The sequence below is a fragment of the Xenia sp. Carnegie-2017 genome, unplaced genomic scaffold, assembly GCF_021976095.1.
Source record: "Xenia sp. Carnegie-2017 unplaced genomic scaffold, XeniaSp_v1 HiC_scaffold_21, whole genome shotgun sequence".
Classification (NCBI taxonomy): domain Eukaryota; kingdom Metazoa; phylum Cnidaria; class Anthozoa; order Malacalcyonacea; family Xeniidae; genus Xenia; species Xenia sp. Carnegie-2017.
The window spans coordinates 2,334,425-2,349,889 of record NW_025813484.1 but is presented as its reverse complement, the minus strand read 5'-3'; the positions used below and the strand labels follow the sequence as shown (position 1 = coordinate 2,349,889).

Here is a 15,465-nt window from a genome sequence, read left to right as displayed (position 1 = left end):
CAATAGTTGAAAGTTATTAAATAAAAGTATGACCAAAAGCGGCAATATCTTTCTTTTTTCATTGCTGATTGTTTTATTGTGCTATGATTCGTTTGGAAGGCGTATACCTTTCTGTAGGTCGAGGGATGTTACGGCTATTCTTAGAGCGATATCTCTTCGACGGACAAAACGTGCGGTAGGTCACGCACTTTATGCAAATGAAGAAAAGTAAGAAATGTAATTTATTAGCCGCTCGCTTCGACTACTGATCACGTTCGCACATTTATATTAACGCTCATAAACAATTTGTGAAAACAATAATCAGCAACAACCTCTTTGACGAGGCTTGAAAAATGTCGCGTGTCATTGCCTTTTTACACTGCTTTGAAAGTAGCGCTAATTTCCCAAGCAATTTAGGGATGAGTCGATTGATCGGTAAATGGTCAGCCTTAGTAGAAGCAGTCATCTCTTATCAGTTATCAATCTTCTTCAGCGTATAAATATGTTAAAATAGCAATCACATCATTCACATGTGAAACCTTTACTTTAAAATTCATACAAGAAAAATGCAAGAAATGTCGTGATACTTGGTACCTGATAAAGATCCATCATCTCGACAGCTGTATATTCCTTATGCTAGAGCAGTAAAAAAAGTTGAACTAAAATTAATCTGTCCAATTGCCACAGTAAACATTGATAGCAGAGATGTGCGCAGCGGGGAATGTGGGGTGAGGTGTGAAAACCACACATTTTGTCGAGCGGGGAATGTAGAGTGAGGTGTGAAAACCACAAATTGTGCCGAGCGGGGAATGTGGGGTGAGGTGTGAAAACCACACATTTTGCCGAGCGGGGAATGTGGGGTGAGGTGTGAAATCCACACATTGTGCCGAGCGGGGAATGTGGGGTGAGGTGTGAAACCCACACATTTTGCCGAGCGGGGAATGTGGGAATCCGAAATCGAGAAAAAATTTTCTAGAACCGCACAGCTTTAAAAGGCAGTTGAAAATGCTATCAAGAAAAGCATTTTATCGCAGGGACGTATGAAGCCATTGTTGTTTAAAGACTATAAAATGTACATATAAATAAAGCTCGCCGACATTATCGACCTTCCTATGTCCGTCCATGTTTCATGCACGTTCCATCTTATGAAAAACCCCCTTAAATTGAATGCTTTTAGTACACTTCAGACTACACATGTTTCATGCGCGTTCCATCTTATAAAAAACACCCTAAAATTGAATGCTTTTAGTACACTTCAGACTACAAAGACATGGTAATGTATAACTTATAATGTTTAACAAGATGTTTTACTATGTTTAATGCTGGTGCCTTTTAAGCTGGCATAGAATCAGATCCAAGCTTTACACCACTTGCAAAAATTTGCCACACCACAAATTTCATTATTACAAAACATCAATTCAAGGGCAAAAAACCATCAAACAAAGTTAGCACAATCTTCAACAAACCTTATTCAAGGGCACAAATTTTATGTCTTGTGGAGTTCTCGCATCATACAGAAAAGGTCCTTTGAAGGTGTCAAGGTCATGAGTGCCTATAGCTACCAATGTTCGCTTTCGACAAATGTTCTGATGCAGCTTATCTTGTAGGTCAATGAAGCTGTTGTAACTCTCCTGTAGATCAGTTAAGTTGGACATTTTATAGCATACTTCATTTCATTTGATTAAGAAGAAATAAAATGAAATCATGAAACATTAGAAAAATGCTATGTCCATTTACGTACATTAAAATTGTTGGTAAGATTTCTTGAAAAGTACATATTTAGTTGTGTTAATGTCACATCAGATGGCATTCACATTAAATAACATACTTGTGTTAAAGTCACATCATACGTATAGGCATTCACATTAAATAACATACTTGTGTTAAAGTCACATCATACGTATAGGTACTCACATTAAATAACATACTTGTGTTAAAGTCACATCATTCGTAGATACTGCTATGAATCACAATTAATAGCTTCGATTTCGAAACAAGGTCGCAGCAAGCGCTCGGAAGGTTAAGAAAGGCTCGACGGTATTCTTTGCATTGCTCTTTTGTAATGAAACCAAACGAATTGACTTGATGATGTTACACAGCAGAGAAAGAAGCAATTAATTAATTGTTAAGAAACTTGTACGTCAGATAAACACTAGGACTATTCCAAAGTTTTCAGCGTTCGTCAATACCATATTTATGCAGCCGTTGAAATGTCAGACCATTCAGAGTAAACAAGTTCTTAAAATAACATTGTTTGCCGACTAATTGCTTTCGGAAAGCCATCATAACACGAAGGAATTATCATTCAAAAGATTACAAAGTTTCATCTTGACTCAAGTCATTTTCTTTTACACCCAATAATGACCATAGTTGCTTAGTCTAAGACAATTCTCTCCATTTGAATATAGACAACACAATGGCCATTTAACTGTGTGCATCCAAGTTTTATGAAATACAAGGGCGAATATCAACTGATGTATGATATTTTCAAGTGTTGTCAGAAGTGTGAAACTCCAAAGTTTGCGAGATGCGTCAAAAATCGTCCGAAGGATTCATCGTTGGTATGTCCCAGTAAAGGCATACGTTGCATGTTTGATTGTATCAATAAGCATGGACCACGAGAACGTGAGAGACCTGGTCCCCCCGGTCCCAAAGGAGACTTGGGGGTCAAAAAGGTCAAATACCCGTTGGGAGACCCCGTCCCCCAGGTCCCAAAGGAGGCCAGGGGGGTCAGATCATAAGCCCCCCAAAGTTTGAATGTGAAAGAAAGGAAACACTTCCAAATGGAAACACCTGTATACGTAGATTATGTATCAAGTTAGTTTAAGAGTACGTGTGAAGGATTGAGCATTATAAAAATAAAAGAAAATCTTTTGGTAGAAATCTTTGTACTGCTTATAGTAAGTGTTTATTATTTCGCCGTGAAAATTTAAGCAAGCTGATACGAGTAAATCAACTCGTACATATATAAATCAGTTGTTGTCGTGACTCATCCAGCCTGATCCAGGATGAGTAGTCGTCATCAGAATCAATAAAGCCGATTTGATCCTACTTACACTTTTGTAGGATAGGAAAATTTGTTTATTTAGAAGAAAAACAGTGAATGACTTTAATTTTCCAAACAAAAGGATGTCTTTAGTCATCAAACATCAGCGAGGAAGTAAATATTAAATTGTTTACGTGCAGTAAAATGATAAACGGTCGGTTACCTTTCTCGGTCCATTAATTTCAAATGATCTGCCACATTTCACAGTTGTAAAATTCAAATCACTTTCTTGACAATGTCAGAACCTGCAATGAATCAAGTATAACAATGATTATTTCAAGAACTTTTCTGGACCGAGGAGAATTTATCTAAAAAATCAAAAGAGACAGTAGGAAGAATTTGTAAGAATTGAGAAATGAAAAACGGGCATTCATTTTTATAACTCTGAGCTAAAAAACTGCCCTGCATATTTATGTACAATCAATATTGCTGTTTGCTGATCTTAAACGTTGAACCACGTTATAAACGCAGAATTTTTGTAAAATAATCAAGGGTCATAACTCAACAAATCTTATCTTTAGAAAGGAGTCACATGTCTACAAACGTTGAGAAGCGGGTTATTTTTGATAAATGAACAACGAAATATTGCAATAATGCAACCACACCGTGAACCACAAACTTTTGGCTAACAGTGAACGTTAAAGTTTGACCGTTTGCCAAAAGTTGAGAGTTTTGAGATTTTGAAAATTCAAAAACAACCGTTATTTAAGCCGGATGTGTTACTTAAACGCACTTAATAAAAACGTGCATAAGAAGATTTGGGTGTTGGTTAGTACAATGACGAAATCATCACAACAGCAATCATAGCGAAACATTTTTTTTTTGTAAGGATATTTTCATTCCCCACGAAGAAGATTATGACTTTTTCTTGTTTAGTCAAGAGCCATGCAATCTACCACATATATACTATAAGAGCTGCAAAGTATCACACAAGTGATTCGACGACTGCGGAAGTGATCATGCGCAATAAGTAATTTAACGACCCACTTAACTTGCAAATAAAATATATAAAGAAGTAAAAATTGTTTTGCGCGCATGTATAGTGTCTCTTGCTTTTGGAATCATTGTCACATATATCCTCAAGAAAGCAGATTCAATTGAAAACAAGAGTCAACTCAGTCAAAGTACGCAGAGTTTAACAGAATCGGTAAAAACAGACACTATTATACTCCATTCACATTAATGCCAGACCTAAGGCTTGTATTGGTATGACAATGTTGATGCAACGGTCGTTACTCGATAAAATCATATTTTTCTCTAATGATGAAATAGTGAAATTGTGTACATGACAAAAAAGTTGGCTGTAACAAGTAACCTAGCTATTCACTTGTCGACTTGAAACTGTCGAACAAGATTACTATTATTAACAATGACAAACAATGAAACTTTCTGTACAATGATATATATATTGAGTCCATAAAAAGGAATTTCATTTTTATCTCTGCACGTGTCGTGCAGATTCCCCGATGAAATTTTCATTAGGTATTTTATAGAGTTTTCAACGATAATCATTTGTTGAAGGATCACATGCAATATGGGATGGATAACTGTTCTTCACGGAGTAATTTTGTTGCTGACGACAATGGCATGTGCTTGGAAAGGTCTACCACCGTTTATGCGTAGGCGACGTTTATTCAAACCTTTCCCCGTCTTTAAAACTGTAAAACCACCAACACCACCAGCACCCACTAAACCAGTAATATTTTCCCCCGTCAAAGACTCAAGATACTGCAGTGAATCCAAAATAGTAGATATCCTTTCAAAACATAGTCGCAAGAAACGCTCGGTAAGTTATTATTTCAATATGGCCTTTCAGAATAAAACACTCGATCTTTAAAATGTACAATTCAACACATTTGTGCCCTTGACTGCTCGAGGATTTCAGTTGAAAAATGAAATTCAAATTGTGCTTCATTTTTAGCTACATGCATGGATGTATAGAAACGAATTAAGACTTTTAAAAACTAACTAATTGTTATATAAATTCAGGACCTGATCTATGGCTTAAGGCAACATAAAGGATTAAAGTGATTACAGTAGGATATTTCAAGCTGTGAATCAATATATCCATCTTGTATTATGCTCGATTGTCAGTGTAGACGATGAAATTTATGAAAAGATGACAACCATATTTTCAAAATGTAAAACAGACATTTCTGTTCATATTTATATAGATCAAACTTTGGCCATATGATTGCACATATCCAAGTATTGTCAACCATCAGGGCAGTTATCAATTCATGTATGATATTTACCAGTGCTGTAAGAAATGTGACCTTCCAACGTACACCTTGTGCATGAAAAAGTATCAACGCTCTCCCCCATGGAGATGCCCCAGTGACGGAATCCATTGCATTCTTGAATGCGTAGCAAAATATGGGCCACAGAAACCTACCACGATCATAAAACCAAGTATTTCCAAAATTAAAGGAGGTCATAAAGTCATCGGCATAAAGCCCCCCAAGAACAAGTGTGAAAAAAGGGAAAAACTTCCAAATGGAGAAACCTGTTTACGTAGATTATGTATCAAGTTGAAAGTTTAAACTAACTTTAAAATATCGAGCATGCATAAAAAAAGAAAATAAAAGTCAAGTTTAAACTGAGCCATGCGTATAACAGAGAACAAAATGGTTGACTTATGCTTCTGGTTACAAGAAGTTCGTTGAGCTCCGTATTATCATTTGATTTAAAAGTAAAAGTCTTTCATTTCCCCAATGACAAGTGGGAAAGTTGCGTTGCATTTTTCCCCGTAAACTTATGGTTTTAAAGTTGCCATGACAGAAGCACATTAACCACAGCTTCCTAAATCAGCAGTTGTGTGAAGGAAGTTTTAGGCCATTAATCAACCTATACAACTTCCAATTATTAAATATCCGCTTGATAAGCTATAACCAGTCAAATTTTCAATTGTTTACTGACCACAAGAATTCAATGATCTCCATTTTCCACGTAAAGATAAATGAGCCTCCAGTGATGTTTCAAAACATCCTTTCAGCTGCGGAATGGTCGCTTCAGTTAAAACATCCTGAATGACTGAGATAAGATTAAGTCCTAGAAGAAAATTATCAATCAGTATTTCAAGAATGTTCCTGAACTGAATACGTACAACAATAACAATGTATTTTTAACTTATACAGCATGTTCAGAGGCAACAAACTACGCAAGTAGAATTAATTTTGTGCCAGGGGGAAACCGGATTTAAGAGTTTTTAAGAGTTTTGAATTTCATGAAATCCACTGGATCGAAAGAACAATGAGAACGCTTTTGACAAAAGCTAAATGTCGAGTAAAAATGTAGAGAGGATTTTAAAATTTCTACTAAAGATTATACTAATTTTTGAAATAGGTTTTATTCCTATAGCTTTCAAAAAGTGTCAACGTGAGAGATTTTCACTGACAATTGAACGAGTGAGCAGCAAATTTACCTAGATTATGTAAGGCTATTTTTGCAAATCAAATCCATATTAGCAAAATTTCTTTGAGTAATTTCATAAAGGAAGCCGAAATTTGATATTTTCTTCAGTCTAGCTTCAGAAACACGGACTTCCTCAAGCGATAATCAGGAATTTATCAAAGCGCTATCATATTTCGAAATTTTTGATATAAAACAACGAGTGTTACACTTTTAAAGACCAAATCTCACATGACTCTGGCCAAAGCTGGAAAATAAACAACAACCAATAGCTAAAAGTTGTCAAATAAAAGTATGACCAAAAGCGGCAATATCTTTCTTTTTTCATTGCTGATTGTTTTATTGTGCTATGATTCGTTTGGAAGGTTGTCCACAAGACGTTTACCTTTCTGTAAGTCGAGGGATGTTACGGCTATTCTTAGAGCGACATCTCTTCGACGGACAAAACGTGCGGTAAGTGCGCGCTTTATGCAAATGATGAAAGAGTTAGAAATGTAATTTATTAGCCGCTCGCTTCGACTACTGATCACGTTTGCACATTTATATTAACGCTTATAAACAATTTGTGAAAACAATAATCAGCAACAAGTAGCGCTAATTTCCCAGGCAATTTAGGGATGAGTCATTTGATCGGTAAATGGTCAGCCTTAGTAAGAAGCAGTCATCTCTTATCACTTTTTCAGTTAATGTCATAGAGTTAATTTCATAGCATAACACAATCTTCTTCAGCGTATAAATATGTTAAAATAGTAATCACATCATTTTCATGTGAAATTTTGTTTTGATATTCGCCAACTGTTTTATAATTTTTCAGGTGAATTGGCCGTTTGATTGCACACACGCAAGTATCCTCGAAGTAGCCGGCAGAAACCAGTTCGTTTTTCCTATTTACGACTGTTGCAGGAAGTGTGAATTTCCAACATTTCAATTATGCACGACGAGGAACAGATATTCGCCATCTTGGTTGTGTCCAAGCAAAGGCATGCAATGTATAGTGAAATGTATCAACTTTAACAACCCATATATCATTTCGAAAGTTGTACCGAAGAGAAAAAAGGTTCCCACGAGATCACGAGTCCGATTAATCCCATCAATAAGACGAAAAAAATTGCCAGTTTCTCAAAAATGCCAGAGAGTCGTAAGGAAAAGGGTAGAACTTGCATCGAAAGATTGTGCGTTCCTTTGACTTTAACGACACCGCGACGGAAGATTAACTTGTCGTAGACTATGTAGCTATATTACTGCAAAAATCAATGATATTGTTAGAAGACGTTAGAAATTCAAATTTACCGTGAGAGAAACTTTGATCATTAAAATGATTGCTTTGTATCATTGTTATTATACAAATTGATTTATGAACATGTTAGAAAATTTTAAAAATTTGCAGCATTTGTTTCGAAATGTGATTTTCATATTTTTATAAATCCAGAATGCAATGTTTGTTCACTGGAATGCTCGTATGTTTACCATCACACAAAGACAGGATATTCACTCATGACGTATGTCCATGTATTGATTGATTGCATAAAATTGTAGGTCACATGCTGTGAAAGAAGATAAACTATCCATCTCTACCCATTGGGTACACCCCATACAATAACCCCACCATAAATCCTATATAAAAGAAATTGACAGGTACGGGTCAATAAAACGGTCTTATGTTGAATTGAAGAAGCCAATTTCTCCTTGCAGGTATATTGATAGATGACATGCTTAGATGAAGATGACATGCTTAGATGAAGTACTTCGCATGTTTATGCTGGACCATTGTCGAGTGACAAGCTGCACGTCGCTTGCGCAGCTGTATGCCTCGCAAATAAACAACAAATTTAAAACGTGTATTTTATCGTGATCATGACGAGTTTGTTGAGACAGTAAATAACTTTAAATGCATTTTTACTAATTGTGATTTTACTTGTTTAGTTTAACTTTAGTAGGACATATCGCCTTCAAATAAACACTTTTACTGCACCAAGTTGACCAGTTGTGGCGTAACATGCCCGGCAAGTTTGTTCACGCTATGTAAAATTTCTGGTGTTCACTCACTGAGTTACTGTAAAACAATAAATTTCTAAAGAAATTTATGGCATGACCCAATTTGTAGGTCATCTTATTGATGTTTGAGCCCTGACAACTACAGTTCCAATCTACCTATAGCGCAGCTCAGAGTCATATAGCTTCTGTTGTATAACAATGTATCATTCTGTTGAACATGCATTCTGGATAGCTTTATTTTCGCTTGAACAACATATGGCTTGTCATCATACTTAGAGCGGATGTAAACACATTTCATTATGTACATAATTATGTAAACATGGCAACATGCTTTGCAAATAGCATTTATAGAGTCAGTTGACAGTTAAAAATCAAACCAAACAGATTTGCAAGCAGCCATGGCATCCGTAAAAACTTGGCTTTTGATGACTTCGTGTATTTTATTGTTACAATTCAGCTTTGGCAAAAAATTACCGTTGTGCAACAATGGCACGGATTTGTTGCAACTCAAAAGTATTTTCCAGAGAAGCATTTCAAATTCATTGTATAAAAGAGGAGAGGTAAGAGGAGTAGAAACAGCGCACATTTCAAAACGCTTAATGTACAACTATTATAACCTTGATAACCATTGTAAGAGTAACATTAAGTGAAATGTATTGCATTGGTTTGCAGTGTTGCAATTTTGAATTTAACAAAAAGAATGATAGCATAATGCTATAACCAACAACTACAAACAATAACGACCTTATCTAACAACATTTGAGAAATTAACCTTCCACTCCTCTTCCTTGTAAACGAGACAAGCCTACTCAAAAGCAGAGAGCATTATGCTATCATTCTTTTTGTTTAATAACATTCCAACAACTTAACCTTGTAATTTTGAATTTCAAATTATTGAGCTTGTTGAAGAAAATATTCAAATGTGATAGACGAAAACGTGAATGTGGTAAAATATTCCATCCACGTCTAGAGGTTATTTATCAATGATTTTCTATTGCTTCACACACAGAAAGCGAAAAGTTGCCATAAGGAGATAAATTCAATAGAAAAGCATACACGTTTATAAATATGCAACGATACGCTAATTCTCACAACACAATCAACCAAACTGACTACTTTCAACCTACAATAAAATATTCAAGCATTCAAGCTTGTACGTGTTCTTGTGCCATTTTATGTCAAAGCAAATCCCACAGGATGAAAACAAACTTTACAAAACAAGACGATATTTGTTCTAGCCAAAGTCATTAAAAATTTCAAACGTTTTTCGAATTTTCAAATTCATTTAAGATAACCAGACCGTAACTGGTCAAGAGTTATCTAACGACAAATCACTCAAAATGAAAGTCAACCGTTGTATATTTCCCTTATAATTATTTGATTCAATCTTTAAACGAAGGCCTTTCAAATTTTCAATGAAAACTATCTTTTACCGTGAGTCCATACATGTGCAATATGGTTACAAGACAATAATTTAAGTGTAGTAATTATTTTCTATGCAACTTTACATATTAATTAATGCCAAAACTTAATTATGACTTCAAATATACAGAGAGTTGTATGTGTGAATACTGAGCAATTAAGAGATGACTAAATTTGCCTGCTCATGAAGCTTGTTTTAAGGTAATTTACAGCATAAGATCACTTGAAGGAATATATATGACATATCATGATATCTGTGGATAAATGGGGATACTGTGGGATGAATGGGGATACTGTGTAATCAACGAATCAAATTATATTTTAGTCGGCTTGGACAATGAATTGTGCTCATGCTTCTATCATCAAAGACGAAAACAGCCGAAGTTACTTCTCATCTCAAATTTATGAGTGTTGCAAAAGTTGTGAAAGTCCTACTTTTGCTACCTGCGAGTACAATGCAAATCCCGACTGGCAGTGCGGCAGTGAAGCATATGATTGTGTGTTTGGTTGCCGTGACGAGGATAGCGTGTTGGAAGCAGTTGTCGGTGCGAGCAAAAATGGTCTGCGTAGGAAACGCGAGGTGACAGTAAGTGAATGGGGTTTTCTAATTGGTTCAATCGGGAAATAGCAATAACAGCCAACCAATCACAAACCTTGATTACATAGGTGGATACAGAGTCGGAGGTAAACGTTACAAGTGAAGAGGTATTTATTTTACATTCATACACTTGGCGTGCCTGTTGAAAACACGACAGTTTGAAAATGCTCTCGTAGACTTTGAGATACCCTAGGTCTTAGATGGAAAATGCAAATGTAGACTGTACTCTACATGTCGAATAGATTTTCTATAGATTAGTATTTAAAATTTTCTTAACTTTTGTTTCTTGTTCTACTTCGCTTTCATGCATTACATTGGGCATTTAATACCATGGGTGAATAAAATTCCAAACATTTATTCATTATTCGTGATGTTTGCATAAAGGCTGTGATCGTGAAGAAGAAACTAAAACGTTTGCGAATGGAGAAGAAGTGCTACAAAAAACAATGTACAACCGAGAATGGAGTGAAGACTTGCTGTCGAATTCCTACATGTATCGAAGTGACAGGTTATAAAGGCAAGATTAAAATGAAGAAAACAGGTAGAAAAAGTCAAGATCAGAAAAGAATCTTCAAATGGAAACGACGACATGATTTGTATCGATTTGAACCAGCTTCCTCACATAAACGCGCATACATTTTATAATCATTTTAAGTCTTTTTGACAGTGTAGCTACGAAATCAAACGATAATGAAAATGTAGTCATACTTGATTTAAAAAGAATATATAAAGCACTCTAACTTAGCCTGTCCTGAATAGTTCAATTTTTCAATCTAGTTTTGACTAATGTATTCTTGCACAGCACGCGGTCCACTCTTGTCCATTCAATTCTTTTGTGCTAAGAACGACGCAAGGGACATTTGTCTCAAGTACCATTTTGAATGTTTCTCAGGAAGTTTACGGGAGCTTACTGAGCTCATAAAGTTCTTTTTACTTCATGCATAATAAACCAAAGGCTAATTTCCTTATCTGTTATGCGGCAAAATACAAAACTATAATAATCGTTGATGACCTGTTCAAACAGGAATTTTATTCACTAAACTGTATTCATTCCGGCTGTGGGATGTATAAAATAGCATTTCTAAATAAATTTATCAAGGGAGTACGCTTTCATCAAGAGCATATTTTCTAGAAATTCAAACCGAGAAACAGGATATCAATGATCTTATTAGTATTGTACTAAAGCAAGTACTATGCATGGGGATGTACGAAAATCAGTCGTAGCAATTTCAGCACAAACTATGGGAAAGAGCGAGTCTCATCGGAGTAATATAATTTGCACGCAAATAGGAGAACCCAAAATATCGTAAATGTAGAAACAGAAGGAAAACTATTAACTTTGAAAACTTGGATGAATAGAAAATGTTAAAAATGTTTGATAAAAATAACACTCAATTGTACTTTTTGCACGAAAGTTGCTGTATAAACATCAATAGCCTGTCCGCATGCATAGAGTGACCCTAACTTCATTTTTATGTACAACTCTGTGTTCGAGTAACCTTGTTTTCAAGTTCGTGATGTTATCCCAATCTTCGAGAGCTCGAATTTAATATTTTTGACATCTCTCGGTGGTTTTCAATATTAATAGCTATGATCACACAATGTCTCTTGTTTGACGTCAGACGTTTTTTTATATGCCTAAGAATATGTCCAAAACCGCAAATATGATAACAAAGAAACTTTTTGTTCTTTCTAGAAGAACTACAGTCCATCGTTTGCACTGAAAAATAATAAAATAAAACGTTCTACAAGATAGCAGAGTTGTTAAAGGCTTTCAAAAATTTTGTCTACATACATAGCTTTTCATTCCACTTTTTAAATTCTCACATGTATATTTTTGACGTAGATTCTTTTGTTTATATGTAATTTCATTTAAACTAGACAAGCATCCGAACAGGATGTTTTATCATTTCGTATTGCTATTGAAAAATACTTATATCACAAGGAAGTACCACTTACATGGTGTGTTTAGCACCAATGGTACTGTGTTGATGTAGCAATTATCATTGAAAAAAGCTTGGCAGGTGAATGCAATGCATAAAAACTGATATCGAAGAATGAAAGGGAGCTTTTTATATATTACTAAAAAAAACACTACAACGATCACAACACGTTGATAAGCCACGTCACAAATTGATGCTTAGAAACCACATTTTTCTGGTACATTCTCTCAATCTCCTTCAAAGCAATATTTTCTTACGATTAACGTTCGTCTGGCTAGTTCAGAACAGAAACCGTCGCCCTTATTGCAAAATTAAATAAATTATTTAGATTTAAAAGTTACAGATACAGGTTTCCCATCAAAGACTGCGGTAATTACTAGATTATGTTTGCATAAAGGCTGTGATCGTGAAGAAGAAACTGAAACGTTTGCGAATGGAGAAGAAGTGCTACAAAAAACAATGTACAACCAAGAATGGAATGAAGACTTTCTGTCGAATTCCTACATGTATTGAAGTGACCGGTTATAAAGGCAAGATTAAAATGAAGAAAACAGGTAGAAAAAGTCAAGATCAGAAAAGAATCTTCAAATGGAAACGACGACATGATTTGTATCGACTTGAACCAGCTTCCTCACATAAACGCGCATACATTTTATAATCATTTTAAGACTTTTTGACAGTGTAGCTACGAAATCAAACGATAATGAAAATGTAGTCATACTTGATTTAAAAAGAATATATAAAGCACTCTAACTTAGCCTGTCCTGAATAGTTCAATTTTTCAATCTAGTTTTGACTAATGTATTCTTGCACAGCACGCGGTCCACTCTTGTCCATTCAATTCTTTTGTGCTAAGAACGACGCAAGAGACATTTGTCTCAAGTACCATTTCGAATGTTTTTCAGGAAGTTTACTGGAGCTTATTGAGCTCATAAAGTTCTTTTTTACTTCATGCATAATAAACCAAAGGCTAATTTCCTTATCTGTTATGTGGCAAAATACAAAACTATAATAATCGTTGATGACCTGTTCAAACAGGAATTTTATTCACTAAACTGTATTCATTCCGGCTGTGGGATGTATAAAATAGCATTTCTAAATAAATTTATCAAGGGAGTACGCTTTCATCAAGAGTATATTTTCTAGAAATTCAAACCGAGAAACAGGATATCAATGATCTTATTAGTATTGTACTAAAGCAAGTACTATGCATGGGGATGTACGAAAATCAGTAGTAGCAATTTCAGCACAAACTATGGGAAAGAGCGAGTCTCATCGGAGTAATATAATTTGCACGCAAATAGGAGAACCCAAAATATCGTAAATGTAGAAACAGAAGGAAAACTATTAACTTTGAAAACTTGGATGAATAGAAAAATGTTAAAAATGTTACATAAAAAATAACACTCAATTGTACTTTTTGCACGAAAGTTGCTGTATGAACATCAATAGCCTGTCCACATGCATAGAGTGACCCTAACTTCATTTTTATGTACAACTCTGTGTTTGAGTAACCTTGTTTTCAAGTTCGTGATGTTATCTCAATCTTCGAGAGCTCGAATTTAATATTTTCGACATCTCTCGGTGGTTTTCAATATTAATAGCTATGATCACACAATTTCTCTTGTTTGACGTCAGACGTTTTTTTATATGCCTATGAATATGCACAAACCTCAAATATGATAACAAAGAAACTTTTTGTTCTTTCTAGAAGAACTAGAGTCCATCGTTTGCATTGAAAAATAATAAAATATAACGTTCTACAAGATAACAGAGTTGTTAAAGGCTTTCAAAAATTTTGTCTACATACATTGTTTTTCATTCCACTTTTTAAATTCTCACATGTATATTTTTGACGTAGATTCTTTTGTTTATATGTAATTTCATTTAAACTAGACAAGCATCCGAACAGGATGTTTTATCATTTCGTATTGCTATTGAAAAATACTTTTATCACAAGGAAGTACCACTTACATGGTGTGTTTAGCACCAATGGTGCTGTGTTGATGTAGCAATTATCATTGAAAAAAGCTTGGCAGGTGAATGCAATGCATAAAAACTGATATCGAAGAATGAAAAGGAGCTTTTTATATATTACTAAAAAAACACTACAACGATCACAACACGTTGATAAGCCACGTCACAAATTGATGCTTAGAAACCACATTTTTCTGGTACATTCTCTCCATCTCCGTCAAAGCAATATTTTCTTACGCTTAACGTTCGTCTGGCTAGTTCAGAACAGAAATCGTCGCCCTTATTGCAAAATTAAATAAATTATTTAGATTTAAAAGTTACAGATACAAGTTTCCCATCAAAGACTGCGGTAATTACTACATTATGTCGTCGAACAAGGGTTAATTAGATAAAAATTGGATCTCGAAAAATAAATGCAATATTTCTCGACGTTTCGAGCGTAGGCATTGCATGCAAGGTCTAGCTTCACCCAAGCAAGAGTGTCAATTAAATTCATTATAAAATACGTATTTGTCAAACAGGAATTTGAGAAGCTATTTTCGATATTGATCATGTCTTTATACAACTCTTGTACAACTGATCAAGGTAGTGTAAAACATGTGATAGTCCAACTTTTTGTCTAAGCTATACTAAAACAGTTCCCAAAGAAAAGATGACATTAACATCTCGATAATCATCCTTTTTATTTGACCCGTTTCAAAAATTTAAATTGTTTAATTTTCTATCAAAGGATTGAACATGGCCACGCCATACATTATAAAGTTTTAATTAACAAAGAACTCGTCTCATTTCAAACTTTTCGTGTGCCGAACGCTTTTGAAACAAAAAATAATAACAAAGAACCTGTCAACGCGGTCTAATATTTTCTTGAACGAAACACAACAGAGGCTAACCCAACCCAAATATAAGTTCTGCTATGCAAATTTTTTACCAAAATTATCATTCATTTTTTCAGAAAATATATTTCCTTCATCGTTTTTCCAGTGACAAAACAAAAAATATTTGCAAATAGCTTCCAATCTCATGTTACCCTTGCAATGAAATGTACGTTTACAAGATATACAAACCGATTCCCAAGCATGATTGGAAGGAAC

The 15,465-nt window shown here is 34.8% G+C and overlaps 3 protein-coding genes across 5 annotated transcripts; all 3 read left to right on the top strand.

The window, feature by feature from the left end:
• The first annotated feature begins 13 nt into the window (after positions 1-13).
• LOC124444810 lies at positions 14-7,816 on the top strand. Its single transcript, XM_046995467.1, has 3 exons — positions 14-99; positions 6,802-6,889; positions 7,251-7,816. The coding sequence occupies exons 1-3, from the start codon at positions 29-31 to the stop codon at positions 7,620-7,622; spliced, it is 531 nt and encodes a 176-aa protein (XP_046851423.1). The 5' UTR covers positions 14-28; the 3' UTR covers positions 7,623-7,816.
• On the top strand, positions 4,031-5,628 carry LOC124444806. 3 transcript variants are annotated; one of them, XM_046995461.1, is made up of 3 exons: positions 4,031-4,172; positions 4,547-4,811; positions 5,200-5,628. In XM_046995461.1, the coding sequence occupies exons 2-3, from the start codon at positions 4,560-4,562 to the stop codon at positions 5,566-5,568; spliced, it is 621 nt and encodes a 206-aa protein (XP_046851417.1). In that variant the 5' UTR covers positions 4,031-4,172; positions 4,547-4,559; the 3' UTR covers positions 5,569-5,628. The 3 variants fall into 3 exon arrangements, with proteins under 3 accessions (XP_046851417.1, XP_046851418.1, XP_046851419.1); XM_046995462.1 differs by having other exon boundaries at positions 4,054-4,172; positions 4,519-4,811; XM_046995463.1 differs by having other exon boundaries at positions 4,056-4,149.
• Positions 7,817-8,783: 967 nt separating the features above from the next.
• Positions 8,784-11,195, top strand: LOC124444805. The gene is made up of 4 exons (XM_046995460.1): positions 8,784-8,991; positions 10,179-10,439; positions 10,520-10,558; positions 10,836-11,195. Exons 1-4 carry the CDS (start codon positions 8,830-8,832, stop codon positions 11,094-11,096), a joined length of 723 nt encoding a protein of 240 aa, XP_046851416.1. The 5' UTR covers positions 8,784-8,829; the 3' UTR covers positions 11,097-11,195.
• Positions 11,196-15,465: the final 4,270 nt, after the last annotated feature.